At 56.7% G+C, this 15,361-nt stretch overlaps 1 protein-coding gene across 6 annotated transcripts in view; it reads right to left on the bottom strand.

The window, feature by feature from the left end:
- PTPRF (protein tyrosine phosphatase receptor type F) overlaps positions 1–4,926 on the bottom strand; it is a gene marked incomplete at its 5' end in the record, with an annotated part of 71,746 nt that extends 66,820 nt beyond the window's left edge. For all 6 annotated transcript variants that reach the window (XM_079698118.1, XM_079698120.1, XM_079698116.1 and 3 more), the window contains one exon: positions 4,836–4,926. In XM_079698118.1, coding sequence (XP_079554244.1) covers positions 4,836–4,926 — 91 coding nt within the window. The remainder of the gene's footprint in view (positions 1–4,835) is intronic.
- Positions 4,927–15,361: the final 10,435 nt, after the last annotated feature.

The following is a 15,361-nucleotide window of genomic DNA, read 5'->3' as shown; positions in this document are numbered from 1 at the left end:
CAAAGAACCAGAAGCTGGGGAGGCAGCCAGGTATGGGGGGGCGGTGGGGGGGAGAGGGAGAGAGAGGAAGGGGAAGGCCTGAGTACAGGAGAGGCTGGATGGCGCCCAAGGCCTGGGGCCATCAAGGAGGTGGACCCCACCACCCGCCCCGGAGGCTGGAGAGGGGCCAGAGCCCTGCCCAGCCCACCCACCCACCAGGTTCTGGCAAGACTGGCAGCACGCGGGCCCGGGGCAGCCCAGGGGGCAGGACCTCCCCTCCAACAGACCAGCCCCTCATTTCCCTCAGCCCACTCACCCCCACGGGTGGGCACCTCTCTTCCCGCAGCCCTGCCAAACCCTCGCCTCTCTTCACCAGGTGGACTTTTGGGGAGCACAAACCCTGTGCTGACATTTGTCTCCCCGCTCCCTTCCCCACACTCACTCCTGCTAACTTCTCCAGGCTTTCTTGACTCTTTCAAAAAAAAAAAGCACCTGCCACAGGCCAAGCACCATGCAGGACACAGCTCAGGCCCTGTGGCCACATCACCCACCCAGGTCTGTGGGCACCCCCTTGCCTTCGTGCGTGCCCTGCCCCTCTTGTGCACCCTACTCTCAAGCCTGTGGGAGCCTGCTCTGCGTCCCGCAGCCCGTGGGCCACAGTGACCAGTCAGGTCCCCAGGCAGGCAGGCAAAAATCAGGTGACTTGACTACTTCGCCCAGTACAGACCCAGAGCTAGTGTTCGGGGAGGGTCTGAACAGAACTTCTGAAGACCACGTGTCCGGAGGGGCTTTTTGCCCCACCAGGATGTGGGTCCACCTCCCCTCCCCTAGCACATGGAGGTCGTGGGCTGCACAGGTCTTTGGGCAGCAGCCCCCAGGGGCATGCCCTGGACTCGCGCAGGTAGCTGAGCCCACGCAAAGTGGGAGGGAGTGGCCTAAGAAAGGAAACAAGTGGGCTGGCCTGGGCGGGGGTTGGGGTAGGGGGCCCCCCACACCTCCCAGGGTCCAGCCAAACTGTGCCACCTATTTTGTGCCTTCCCTGCAGAGCACACATACACGCAGCAGCAAGGGGTGGTGAGGCAGGGGAGGGAGGCGGGTTTCCCAGGCCCTGAACAGTCTGATGAGCTGGGGGCTCCTGTGACCACTCCTGGCATCCCCAGGAGGGAAGCCCGCTCAGAGACAACGCTGGTTTCCCAGGGGACACACTGGGAGCCCCAGGTCATGGCCTAGGATGGAGGGAGCACATACTAAGTGCCAGGTGCCTTGAACATGTGACCTCAGTTAACCTTTCCAGGTAGAAGTGATTATCCTCATTGTGCAATAGGAAAACAGGCCCTGAGAGAGAAAGCAACCTGCCGGAAGTTCCATGGAGGGCAGAGTCTAGCTGGCCCACCAGGTCCTGCCTCCCCAAGGATCAGGAGGAGGGCACCGCAGAACTGCGTGCAGCACCCTGCCACGTTCCAGCTCCCCAGGCTGGGTGGGGGCGGTGATATGACAGATACATCCTCAGCTACTTAGGCCTCTGCCCCTACCTACACTCCTAGCCATCAGGCATCCTCCTCTGGGCTCCTATGATTCCAAGTAACTGGACTGTGCTAAGCTGTCTGGGGACAAAAGGGAGATGGTCCTCATGATGGTCCTCCCATGGGCTCCAGTGAGAAGCCCAGGCGCATTCCTGCTTCTTCCCCCTAATCTCATCTCATCAGGCAATGGCCCCCATTAGCAAATGCCCACTTAACTTTCAGGGCTCCTGTTTTCTAGGAAGCCCCCCTACACCTCTCCCCCCAAAGATGCTTAGGTCACTACCTCTGTGTCAGCACCACCCCAGCACAGTGGACGCTGTAGTAACCCACACTGTGGGCTCCGAAGGCAGGCCTGTGTGGATTCTTCCCACCGAGCACCTGACATGCACACAGCGGATGAGCAGAAACCTATTCCTGCTCAGGACCACCTCTGGCCCCACGAGCCTCCCTCGTGAGAAGCCACGAGCCCCAGCTGGGGGAGCCGCCGAGCCCCACGTGCCCAGGTCCCCATCGGAGCTGACTCAGCATTGACGCCGGGGCCTCTGGGCTAACCCTTGGTAGCTGCTTCTCCACCCCCCTTCCCTGCACTCCCCTCAGAGGCCAGGGCCCCCATTCATTTGTCTCGTTAAGAGGCCTATAGAAACACATTTGTCCGCTCTGCGCTCCACTGCTCCAGTCGTCAATTCTCTGGGGCGCCTGCCCTACCTTTTGCAGCAGCTCTGTCCAAGCTGACTACTCGCCCCAGCTAGCAGTCTCCCAGGCCCAGCCCAAGCCTGGCCATGACACGGGGGACACATCCAAACGTATGTGCAGTGTTCCTGGGGTCAGGTCATCACAGTCCCCAGCCCACGCCCCTCTCCCGTGGCTCTCTGCCTGGGAGCAGAGCCCAACTCACCTATTTCGGCATCTCCAGCTGGTTCCTACCTTCAAGACCCTTGTCTTTGGTCCTTAAGGGACCAGCATGGAGGTTCTTGGCCTCTGCTCTAAAAATTGTTCTGCGCTGCCCCGAGTCCTACTACGGGTTCAGGCCTGACTCCACCCCTACACTCACTCATCTACCACACTCCAGGCCCTGAACTGGACAATGGTCTGACCCCTCAGGACTCGCAGTCCAATGGGACAGACAGACCTGAAGCAGTCACAGGTGCCCAGGGGAGCAGCACATGACCCAGGCTCCTAGAGGAGGTGATGGCTCCAGGTGAGTGGGAACTCATCAGGTGAACAGGATGGGGAAGAGGGTTCCTATCAGAGGAAGCAGAAGGAACAGAGGCCTGGGAGCATGGGAGCAACCGAGAAGTCAGCACGGCGGGGGCGTGGGGTGGGGCAGGTGAAGGATGAGGTTGGCAGAGGCTTAAAGATGCAGGGCCTGGACCCCAAGGCTTGATCCTAAAGGTGACAGGGGAAGAGAGCGAGGGATTTTAAAATTAGGGGCGACACGATCAGGCTTTCATTTTGCAACATGACTCCTACCATGGAACAGAGACTGGACGGTGAGGACAGAGACTGGAGACAGGGAAGCCACTAGGAGGTTGCTGCCTGCAAAAGCCCCAGCAAGAGCCGAGCATGGCTTGGGTGAGGGCAGCAGAGAGAGAGGTGGATGCATTCCAAAGATATTCAGAAGGGAGAAACAGCGGCACTGGGTGATGGATTAGATGTGGGTATGAGAGAGGGAGGAGGCTGGGAGGAGGCCCAGGTTTCTGACTTGGGTGGCTGGGTGGGTGGGAAAGCCATTTACCACGAGAGAGAACACAGAAAGACGGGTAGGTCTGGGAGGATGAGGGTGAGGGTACAGGTTCCAGCATGTTAGGTCTGAGTAGGAGGGAAGACAGTTATGCTCCCAAGACGTATTGTCTCCCAAAGCCCAGCCGGGTGGTCCTCCCTCTGCTCTCAAGCTCCCATTTGAAGGCCCTAAGAGCGTCCAGAGTGAGGGTGGGGGAGCAAGGCCAGGACTTCAGTGTCCAAGGGCTGGCCCTCACAAGCCTTCGCCTCCGTGCCATTGTCAGTCCCACCCAGTGACTTCTACCCCAGCCTGCCCCTGCAGGCTCAAGCTCTCTCCCAGCAGCCCCAACCGGGCTGGAGATCACCTGCACCCCCTAACCCCTCCCTGTTCCTGCTAGCCCAGCCCTCTCATCACCCGCACCTCAAGGCTCCCATTACCCCTCACCCCGCGCCCCAGGAGGAATTCTCTCTCCTTCTCCTTGCTCTTCTGGCCCCACCCAACCTGGAGGACAAAGGGCGGGGCGCTCCAGTCCCACCTCCTCCAGGATCTGGTCCTGAATAATTAATGAGCCATTAGGAGAAAGGGTTTGGTTGGGGCAAGAAGAGAGCTCTACTCCCAGACACAGGGAGAGGGGGGTGGGGGAACCCTATGGCCTGCTGACCCCTGCGCTGACCCCCAGGTTGGCCCTTTGCCACCTCTGGGCTCCGGACAGGATGGGAACAGCTCTGTTCCCCAGGGACCTTGGCTCCGACCTCGCCCCTCCCCCTCAGTGTGCAGATTGGCTAAATCTGCCCTGTGCCCCGCCTCCCACCGGTAACCAAGCAATGGTAACCATGGCAACGGGGCGGGCTGCGGCCAGTCTTGTAGTGCCAGGCAGGGGGAAGGGCGGCAGGAAAGGGACCAAAGTTCGGAGTTGGATCTGGGCAGGGGACAATCCCATCTCCCCCCATACACAGAGAGGGGCGCTGGAGCCTAGCTTCCTGTGGCCAAGTGCAATCTTCCCCCATTCTCAGGGCTGAGGGGCTGGGGGAGGGGGATGCCCCTCTGCCTTGAAGTGGGGAGGGGAAGGAAGTGCTCAGTGTCTACACACAGGTCTGGCCTAGGGGAAGGGCTATGGTGGCTCGCCTTCCCATCGTTCCCTGGACCTGTGCACACCTCTGGCATCCCACTCACATGTCCATACATGTTCCTGTGTGCAGCCCCCCATTCCCACACCAACACCGACATGGCCCACACTGTGCCTTCTGCACAGGTCCACAGTGGTGGACACAGTACACGCCTGAGCACATCACTAATGACCACACGAATCCTGGACATGTCTCACCTCCACCCCATAAACAGGGTCACACTCAGACATGCCCCACCCTGGAGCACCTTAAGAGACATGCGGGTATTCCACAGGATGCTCCAAGGAAGAACGGGGCTGGAGTATTACTTGGAGGGGGGCGGTCTCCAAGTGTGTGTGTGGGGTCTCTCTAGGACAGAAGGTCTGGAGGTGTATCTAGCCATCCTGTCTCTCCTAGTGGCTGGCCTCAACCCCCCTTCCAGAGTCCTGCTGGGAGAAATGCACCTTTCCATCTGGGAGATCCCATGCCTTGAGAGGTCAGACTTACTGTCGCCATGGGCACCTGCCACCAAACCAAGCATCACGAGCGCGGGCACTAGGGGCACCATCGTCCTCCCTGAGGCTGGCTCAGGGGCCATCCAGGGCTCCAGCACCACAGCCAGCCACAGTCCAGGACAATCAACCTGTGACAGAGAGAAGGTCAGAGTCAATTAGCTGGTACCCACCAATGTCTTATTGCCCACATGCCACCTCCTGGCCCCCACTCACGACCAAGACCACCACTCATCATCGTTGACCACCCAGAGCCTAGTTCAACAGATACCCCCCACCCTTGGACTGTGCAATGACCACCCAGACCTTCCGACCCCTGTGAAAACCCAGGCTCCTCATCGATCCCCTAGTGACTCCAAGGATAACCCACCAGTCACTGTAGGGAGAGAGTACAAGAGGCCCCCAGGTCATTCTCTAAACTTGAGTAGGGGGCAGGGACTACTGAGACCAGAGGATGTATAGGGATGTTCCGTTCCAGACCTAGAATTTCCAACTTGCCTCCATAAGGGAACTGGGACAGGGAAACGGGGTCCGAGAGACACAGAGACACACAGGTGGAGACAGAGACCAAACAAAGCAAGACCGAGACGGAGTAGTTAGCCGATCCACAGAGGCCAGGGACTCCAGAATCCCTGGGGTCTCCTGTTGCCCCTCCTCTCCCCAGCAGAGCCCGCATGCTGGGCACAAGCCTCAGAGCACAGCCTTGGTCGTGGCAGGCAAGATCCAGGTATCAGAGGCTTGGAGCCAAAGCCACAACCCGTCTGGGCTCGCCAGGACGTGCTCTGGACAAGTTGCACCCGCCCCGCCTGGTTACCCTCATCCTACCCAATTCCCATGGCACCTTCCCACCACAGGAAACCACAGGGAGGCCCTAGTGACCAGGACTGGGGGTGCTGGACCCTAAGAGTTGACCTCACACCTCCTCGGCCCTTGCCCCAGTGGCCCAGAGCATATCAAGGGGTGGGGTGCACTTGCTCACAACTGCCATCCGGGCTGAGCCAGGAACCTGGGCATGGGGAAGACCATTCGGGATTGCCTGAATGCCCCCAGGCCTTTGCTTACAGGGCTCCTCAGCCAGGTGTGCCCCCGCTGCCCACTCCACCCAGCACCAATGTGGAGCCCTCAGCATGGCCACACCAGACGGTACACATACACTGCTATCACTCTCCAGCCCCGGTGGCGAGCTCCCAAGGGTCTCTCTCCCATGGCTCCCTTTCAGGGGGCTTCTGGGGATCTGTGCCAGTGCCCACCAGCTCTGCTTACACCTTGCTCTGGGCCAGGGGCTGGTGCACAAAGCCCCTCCTTAATGCTCTGGAGACACAACAGGGCGCAGAAGGGGAGTGAGTGACGGTGAACACACCTGGGGGCCCCACAGTGTTACCTACAGATTCTGGTGGGAGAGTGGGGATCAGACCCAGGTGCCAGCTGACCCACAACGGTAAGAATATTTGCAAGGAGGTGACAGGGCTGGTGAACAGGAAGAGGCAGGGCTCAAAGACGGCTCTGCTCCTCCCTGGAAATTAGACCCTAGTCTCAACTGGGACAGTCAAAGGTCATAAGATCAGAGGGCAGGAGGTGAGCAAAGGTGCTGGGACAAAGCAGGTACAACTGTGAAGTGAGGTAGGGGCTGAACACAAAGGGGAAAGGGTGGGAGACGTCCCTTGTCCCAAGATCTCACTGAAAGTCTGAGACAGGCTAAGCAGCAAAAGCAAGCACACTGAAGCAGCACGGTGGGCATCCAGCCCCAGTTACACCATGCCTGGGCTTCCGCTCAGTGTGGCGAGACCAGGAGAGAGGAAGTCCCCAGCACCATGCCCCATACGGCCAACTTGGGATGGAGGACATGCATCACTAAGGCCCTGTCTGTCTGGGCTTGGTCATCATGGCACTGTCGTGCAGCAGTGCGACCAACGATAGAATTCAACTTCCCAGCAGACATCAGGTGGTGAACTGCCCGGCCAGGGTGTCATGGGGGTATGGCTCCTTGATACAACCATCCTGCAGCTCCTGGTACACATATCAGTGGTGTGTTACACCAAAGGACAGAGGCAGAGGGGACTAGTACAGACATCATAGGGTGCAACAATACAATATTCACAGAGGTTTCACTCCCAGGTACAAGCAGTGAGGGTGTGAACCCTCCTCCCAGTGCAGACATCATGGGGGCATAACCCTCAGGAACACACACCATGGGGGACATAGCTCCCTGGTATGGATGTAAAGGGGATGAAGCTACAGAGAAGAGACATTATGGAGGTACAACTGCACAGCACAATCACCATGGGGTGTAACTTCCCAGGACAATGATCACTGAGGCGTAATCCCCTGTAGCTGCCTTGGTACAGTAATCACGGCAGTGCAATTCCCAGGGAAAGGCATCACGGACGTGTAGCAGTCCTGTCCAGACATCATGTGAGTGTAGACAGACATCATGGGGGTGCAGCTGCCCGATGGATGTTATAGGGGTACGTCATCATAGAGGAATAACCCTGTTATACACATCATGGGGTGTCAGTCCCCAGTACAGCCATCAAGGGGGTGTTAATTCCAGAGCAGACATCATGTGGTACACTCTTAGATGAGATTCTGCCCAAGGGTGTCAGAGAAATTGGGTTTGCCTCTGGTAACCCCACCCCCACTGTAACAAAGACAAGTGGCCGTGACTTGGGGACCCCAGGGTCCTCCTGTGTATCTGGGTCTGGAGTGCCTAGGATACTGTTCAGATGCAGAAAGTAGGACAGACAGAGGTGAAGAAGTTGAAAACAATGACATTCCCTCCCAGAGAGCTCTTCCCAGTGGTCCACGGACACGAGGACACCCAAAGAGACGGGGAGACGCGGGGACACACAGACAGGGACACGTTCTCAGGGAACTACTCAGGCAACCACAGAGTTGTCCGGGCCAGGGCCTCTCCCTCACCAGCTCCTGGTGTGAGCAAGCTGTCTCCGCCCCAGACTCTGGGCACACAGCCTGCCCCAGTGTCAGGCGGCGCAGGCCACTCCCAGCTCCAGGGCCCCGCATAGGAGGAGTCCTGGCTCCTGGGTCTGGTCTCCGTCTAGACGCTGGCCCTGCCCCCATCCCAGAGTGCTCAGGGTCACCTGTGGGGAGGTGGCGGGAGGGGAGCAGGGAGGTGGATCGACGCTAGCCTTGCTGGGGTAGATGAGAACCTTCTGAATTCAGTGCAACAGCGTTAAGAGCAGAGCGTCCACTTCCGCCCACGGCTGGGTGAGTCTGGGCTCTCAACAGCTGAGATGAAAACACGACCTGAGCACTTGCACACTCAGCTCGTCTCTGAATTGCACTGCGGACCATCGGTTCTACCAACTGACACACTTGGGCAGGAAAACAATTCCATACTGAACGATATTGTACAATATAATCAAATGCCATTTTTCTACACTCAGAATGGTTTTAATATACCCCTTTTCTTTGCTACATCAGTGTAAAGCTGCCAACTGCCCTTTCTTGGGAAGAACTGTCCTTTATTCTGAAATTACGTCCTTGGTGTTAAGATGTCCTTTCTTGTAGGAAGTGATGGTGATAGCAGATACCAGTTGTTGTTTTTTTTTATAATGTCCTTACTTGGCAAGATAAAAAATTTTGCCAACCCCATGTCTGGCCCCCAAGTACTTTTGGAAACTACTGATTTGTGAAATTGAAGAGCCTGGGAATCACTGCTCTGAGGGAAAAGGAAGGAGCAGGCCCCACACCAAGCCACAGGATTCAAATACAAACGTCACGGAAAGGCCTGTTACACAGAGGCTATGTCACCGCCATGCGGCCCACCCTACCACCCCTGCCAGCCTCAATGGGGGGCCCTCCAGGAGAGACCATGTGACGCCAGACATGCGGGGGTTGGTTCCCTGGCTGGAGAACATCTGGGATCATTCCGAGGCCTCCTCATGAATATGCAAACACAAATTGATTTGTTTCCCTTGGGCACGTGTCATTATTCACAAATATTAATTAGTCTCCAAATACCACCTGTTCCTACAGCCTCCTCCCTGCTTCCTCCCCAGGCCAGGACCCTGGCTCTCAGGAGGCTGGGGACCCAAAATGGGCATCAGCAGAAGGAGGGGTATCCAGGGCCCCAAGGAGCGGCCGGCGAAGGGGAGAGGCCAGCACTTGGGGCAGAGGAGCGTGAGAGCAGGCAGAGCCCCGAGCTGTTCATCTTCTAACTGGTGGACAGCTAACCCTTTTGTCACTGGACAGCTAACCCTTTTGTCACGTCCCGGACACTTCACCACGTGGCACTGCAGCAGTGGCCGGGGAAGCGGAAACAGGCCTTGTTACATCTGGGAAGGGAAAACCAATATGTTTCCAACTCTCACCAAACCAACCACCAGATTACGACGGGAATAAATCAGTCTCAGCCGTGACCCCAGCTCCGGGAAAGGAGGCTGCCCGGCAGCAGGCTGCCTTTGCTCCTCCAGCCAGTTGGCCAGAGTCTGTGAGCACAGTCAGGATCTGCCCACCCTCCCTCCCTCTCGAAGCTGGGACCTTACTTACCCTCTGGCAGCCCTCAGCTCTTCGGTCTCCCCTGCAAGAGGACGAGGAGCTTAGGAAGAGCATCCCAGAGTCTTGGGGGTGGGGCACAAGCTCCAGCAGAGGCTTAGCTCTGGGGGCAGAAGACCAAGGGAGCCAGCAGCAGAGGCACCTTCCTACAGCTATAACCCCTAAGCCACCCGCCGTCCAGCCTCCTTCCTCTGGAGAGTGGAGCCTCCCTTGGGTTAATGTTCACCAACGTGGCTGCGTCTAGGCCTCTGCAGGCACTGTTCTCTCTGTTGTAAAGAATGCCTTGTCCTGGCCTCAGCCACCTACTCACCCACCAGAACGCAGCTCCCATGGCCTATCACTGTGAATCTTCCCTGCGTGGCCCTCCCCAGTTTCCCAGATTTGTACAGCACAGTGAAGGCAGCAAGAAGTGGTATAGACCAGTGCTTCTCAATCCAGGGTGATTTTGCCCTGCTATGGGACATTAGGCGATGTCTGGAGACATTTTTGATTGTCTGACGGGGATGCGGGAGTAGGTGCTACTGGCACAGTAGGAAGAAGCGAGAGATGCTGCTAGACATCCTACAATAACGGGCCAGGCCCTACAACAAAGGGTTATCTGGCCCAAAATGTCAACAATACTGAGGTTGAGAAACCCTGATGCAGACAGCAAGATCCTTTGCCCATGTCACCTAAGGTCTGCTGCCCTGGTCCCTGCCCCAGAACTCAGTCCCTTTGGGTACCCTGGGCCCCAATACCCTAGGTAGGCTTGACATATATTAGCTGTACCTAGGCCTCGGGATCTCACAGCACCTTCCCCTCCCCCTCCAAGTCAGTCTTGCCTCCAGAGCTGGGCCGTACAGCACACCCCACCCCTACCCCTTCAACAGGCCACCAGCAAGTGGCCTCCCCAGAGGACAGAGGGCTCCAATTTCAGGCACCTTTTATGGTGAGACTGGGCTCCCAGGAAGGTCAGACTCATCATCTGAGGATAGCCAGGTGAAAGGTATCTCCACACCCACCCTCCCCATCTGACCTTTCCAACCTGTGACACAGCCTTCCTGGCCCCCAGCAGATACCCAATACATGATCATTTCCCTTCCACACCCAGACCAGACCCATCTCTTCCCCCTCTTCGCCAGCCATCATGCAGCACTGCCCAGTGGGCCCTACTGGGCCCTGAGCCAGAAGGCAGGGTGATGAACAAGACAGTCATGGGCTCTGCCTTCAAGGAGCTTACAGAGGATGGCCCAACCAGAACACATCCTCCCCAATCCCACTCCTTCTCCAGGTCCCCACCTCCGTGACAAGCACCACCATGATCAGCCACCCAAGCCAGCCAGGCCTCCTCAAATTCTCCCTTTTCCTCATCCCACGTATGTCACTGGTCAATACGTTTGAATCTGCCCTGGCTCCACCCCAACCACTGCGGTGTTAGGAAGATGTCATCAGCGCCCATGTCTTCGGTGGGCTTCCTGCCTCTGGTCAATCCCTTCCAGACCATCCTGCAAACAAACCAAGCCCCCCTTTCAGCTTACAAAAATGCATATCTGGTCAAGGCCCTCATCTCTGTTTGCTGCTTTGTCCCCCAGTAGACATGCAGATAATGTTTCATGAATGAACAAACGAATGGGCAACGGGTAGATGAATGTGTGGATGTTGCTTCCCTGCTTAAGAAGCCTCAGTGCCTTCACACCACCCTCGGGAGAGTCTACAGTCTTTAGCCTGACAACCAAGGCCCAGCACACTCTGACTCCAACCTAACTCCCCAACCTCATTCCCCGTAACTCCAACCCACACATTCTGTGCTTCTAGCAGAAAGAAAGAAGTGGACCTCAAAGAGACAAAGAAGGATGGGCCCAGATCTTGTGAGTACCCTGCTCTTTCTACCACAACCTACAGTTGAACGGAACAGTCTTTTCTACAGAAACACAGTGAATGGGAAGCATAGAGATCCTGGTGTAAGTCCTGGAATGTTACCCAGAAGCCTATTTCACACCTACAGCAGCTGACGAGCTGTATATCATTCCTCACCCACCTCCATCACCCACTCTGGTCAGAAACCCGGGAGCCATCCTCGACACCTCCTTCCCTCCCTCATGCCCCACATTCAACCCTTCGCCATGTCCTGTCTACTTGGCTTCCCTAAATAACACTCAAATCCTTTCTCTCCACCTCCATCACCACCTTCCTGGTCCAGGCCTCCATCACCTCTCTGCCACACGCATGCTGGATCATGTCACGCCCCTAGTGACAACCCTTCCACAGCTCTCCACCAGCCTGAGTCAAAATCCAAGCTTCGGGCTTCCCTGGTGGTGCAGTGGTTAAGAATCCGCCTGCCACTGCACGGGACACGGGTTCGAGCGCTGGTCTGGGAAGATCCCACATGCCACAGAACAACTAAGCCTGCGTGCCGCACAACTAAAGCCTGTGCGCTGCACAACTACTGAAGCTTGCACGCCTAGAGCCCGTGCTCCTCAACAAGAGAAGCCACTGCAATGAGAAGCCCGCACACCGCAACAAAGACGCGGCAACCAGAGAAAAGACTGCGCACAGCAACGAAGACCCAACGCAGCCAAAAAAATTAAAATAAAATAAAATAAAATAAAATAAATATATGAAAAAAAAAATTTTTTTTTAATCCAAGCTTCTTGGCCTGGCCCTCGGCACCCCTGCCCGGCCACAACTTGGGGGACACTCACCAGGTCTCTGACTGCTCACGCCTGTCACTCTTGGACAACCAGCACTGAGGGCAGGGCACTGGGGCCTCCACTTCTTCCTGGAAAGAGAGAAAAGGATAAGGAAATATTAAGAATTTCATTACAGCAGAACAGGTATTGACACAGAAAGACATTCAAAATTTGCTGTTTACGCAGGGGGAAGAAAAAGCAAGTTATGGAACTGTTCCTCCAGGACGAGCCCCATTTAGAAAAATGCCCATCTCTTCACTTCATTTACTCACTTCTTCCATACTCCTGAGCACCTACTACGTGCCAGGCTTTCTGCCAGGCACCCTGCATACAGCCGTGAACAACACAGACCAAGTCCCTGACCTCGGCAGAAAAACTTGTGTCCAAACTCCTCAGCACCACCCTCCAGCATAGCAGTCGGCGCCGCCCACCTCTGTAGCCTAACCTGGCCACGCTCCGTCTCACCAGCCAGCCAGCCAGCCAGCCCGCCCGAAAACTTCCTCTTCTGGTCCTCAAATGTGCCACCCTCTTGCAGTCTCTCAGCCTTGCCCGGGCCCTATGCCACTGCCTGGACCGCACTCCTCACCTCTTCTAGCCAGTGGCCCCTCAGATCTCAGAGCCAACAGCATTTTCTCAGGGAGGCCTTCCAGGATGTCCCGGACTACACGCCTGGACCTTGCCTTGGAGTGGTGACCACAATATGATTTATTTATTTACACAATTGCCAAGTGACCGCTGAGTCACAACCATAAGCTCAGTGCGTGCCGGCTCACCTCCGTGTCCCCAGCACCCAGCAGAGAGCCGGCACATAGTAGGTGCTCCATCAAGATATACTGACTGAGCGGATGAACGCGCGAGTGAGTTCACAGAAAACAGCCCAGCCTGGGAGGACCGCGCCAGCACCCGTGCAGCCTTCAAAGAAGCTTCAGAAGCAATATTTATTTTTGACTCTCTGCTGCTCTATAATTTTTAAAATTAAGGTGTGCCCCTGGACGCCTCCTCCGCTGGCACACACAGGGCGACAGAGCCCGGCGCCTTCCTTCCAGGATCAGTACTGAGCTCCCACCAGCGTGGGCCCCGTCCTGAGTAGCGGCAGGGGTCGGACACGCCCACACCCTCTCACCTGGCACCTGGGAATCAGCCTCGCTTGAGACCGACCGCCTCTGCAACACAGGGGAGGTCCTCGTGCCTGGGCATGGCCAGGACAGGCCTGGCCAACCCACGACCACCCGCGCTGACCCTGCAGCCCACACCCTCTCCGGCCTCCATCACCCCTCCCGCCACAGCTCACAGCCCGGGGCTCAGGATGGCTGCAGGCTTCCGTCTCCCAGCCCACCGGCTTCTCCGCAAAGTTCCCTGTGGCCTCCCCGCTCCCAGCACACAGGCTGCCAGGCGGGTCTGGCCAGACAAACCAGCTTCCGTGTCCCAAACTCAAAGGCCCGTTTGTCCAGCGACGCCTGCCAGGGCCTCACAGGGCCAGATGTGAGGCTGTCAGCTCCACTGTTGCTCAGGGACCCTGGGGCAGAGTCTGAGGTAGAGAAGGGGGAGGGTCCCCCAAGCCAGCTGCCCTACTGCCACGCCTGAGGCCACACCAGGAGCACTGGGCTTGGCACCTGGACCCAAGCTGAGCAGGAGCCACACCTGGATAGAGGGATGTGCTCCAGATGGCCTGGAGGTGGGTCAGAGAACAGACAAACCAGGCACAGAACCTTGCACCTGGAAAGAGCCTATAGCACAAATAGGATTCTAGAAGAGCCAGAACAGCACCTGGAACCACCGGTGTCCCAAAATAACCTAGGAGGGCGATCAGAATCACCTGTCAGAGTCACCAGTAGCAGCTCCCAGAAGCACCCCAGACACAACAACAATCAGGGCTGCCGCGTGTGCCCAGGAGACCAACTAGAAAGCTACTCAGGAATGGCCTGACCGGTACCGGACCCAAGTTAGGAATCACTGCTTGGCACCCACAAAGGCCTCATAAGGGGTGAGGTTGGCAGCCATGACCAATATCAGGTAAGCAGGCCTTGGCACCAAGCCGGGGCTGGCCCCTGGCAGGGCTCTCCGTCATTTGCCAAGCCTGGAACCTGGCCTGACAGCGGGACAAGGACTAAGCTGAAATCTAGAGGAGCACGGACGCCCCTCCAGAGCAGCCCCCAGGAAGACCTGGTAGCTGCACCAGAACAGTCCCCAGAAACAGCTAAAATACTGCCGAGGAGGCCAAACCATCGTTCTCAGATCTGGAGGTTGGGGACACAGAGTCTGGGTGCATCTGGACTTCAGAGGCAGACTCCTCACTAGAGGGCCCAGGGCCCAGGGTGGGTAGGGGGGTCAGGGAACCCAATACACCAAAGCTGCTCCTTCTCAGAATCCCCTTCCACCCACTCCCAATGTGGGGTCTCTTCCCCAGGGCTTCATCCTCTAGTCTTCTCACACCAGCCCACCTGAAGGTCAAATACACCTGAGCAACACACACAATCCCAGCGATGACACGAGGGCTGAGGGCTGGGCACTTAGGTTAGGTTAGCCAGCTAACCTAAGCTCAGAATTGCAGCTGCTTTAGGTGAGCAGGTGCCCAAATCTTAACAACGTCTAGTTTTTAAAGCCGCTCCCACTGAGATTCTGATGGGGATGGGTTTGCACCTCGCCCTTTGAGGATTATTACAATAACAACTGCTAACACTGAGATGGCAGTGCTTATTAGATGCCAGGCCCTATTCTAAGAACTTTCTGCATATTAACTTCAATCCTCATAACAACCCTGTGAGACATGGAATTTTGTCATACCCATTTGACAAGTGGGAAAACTGATTCAGAGATGTTAAGCCACTTGCTCAAGGTCACGCTGCTATTAAGCGGAGTTGAACCCAACAGTTTGAAACTAGAGTCTCACCACTTAAGGTTGTCTTCTCTTGAACACAGCTCTACACCCTCTCATATAACTCTCCATCCTTCCTCTGGCGCAGACCTCTCTCCCCAACTCCAGATCCTCACACACAACCACCTCCTGAAAGTCCCCCACCAGACCCTCAAATGCTCCAAGCATCTCAAAAACAACATGTCCAACCCTGAGCTCATTATCTGTGCCCCAAATCTACCTCTCATCCCCACGTCCCCGGCGCAGTGAAGGCCTCACGCACTCCCTCCCAGGAACCTGGACCCCTTCCTCTTCCTCACCCCCACATCCAATAAATCATCCTCCCCTAATAAATGTGCCTTCTAAATGGCTCCATGCTACCAAGCCACAATTCCCTCTCACCTGACTTGTACCCTTCTCCTCACCGGGTATCCTGTCTCCATTTACTTCCCGTAGCCACAGAATCCTCTTCCAGAAGCATGA

This window comes from Hyperoodon ampullatus (assembly GCF_949752795.1).
Source record: "Hyperoodon ampullatus genome assembly, chromosome: 2".
NCBI classification, from domain to species: domain Eukaryota; kingdom Metazoa; phylum Chordata; class Mammalia; order Artiodactyla; family Ziphiidae; genus Hyperoodon; species Hyperoodon ampullatus.
Note: the sequence above shows the minus strand (reverse complement) of the source record. Positions and strands in the feature narration are given on the sequence as shown.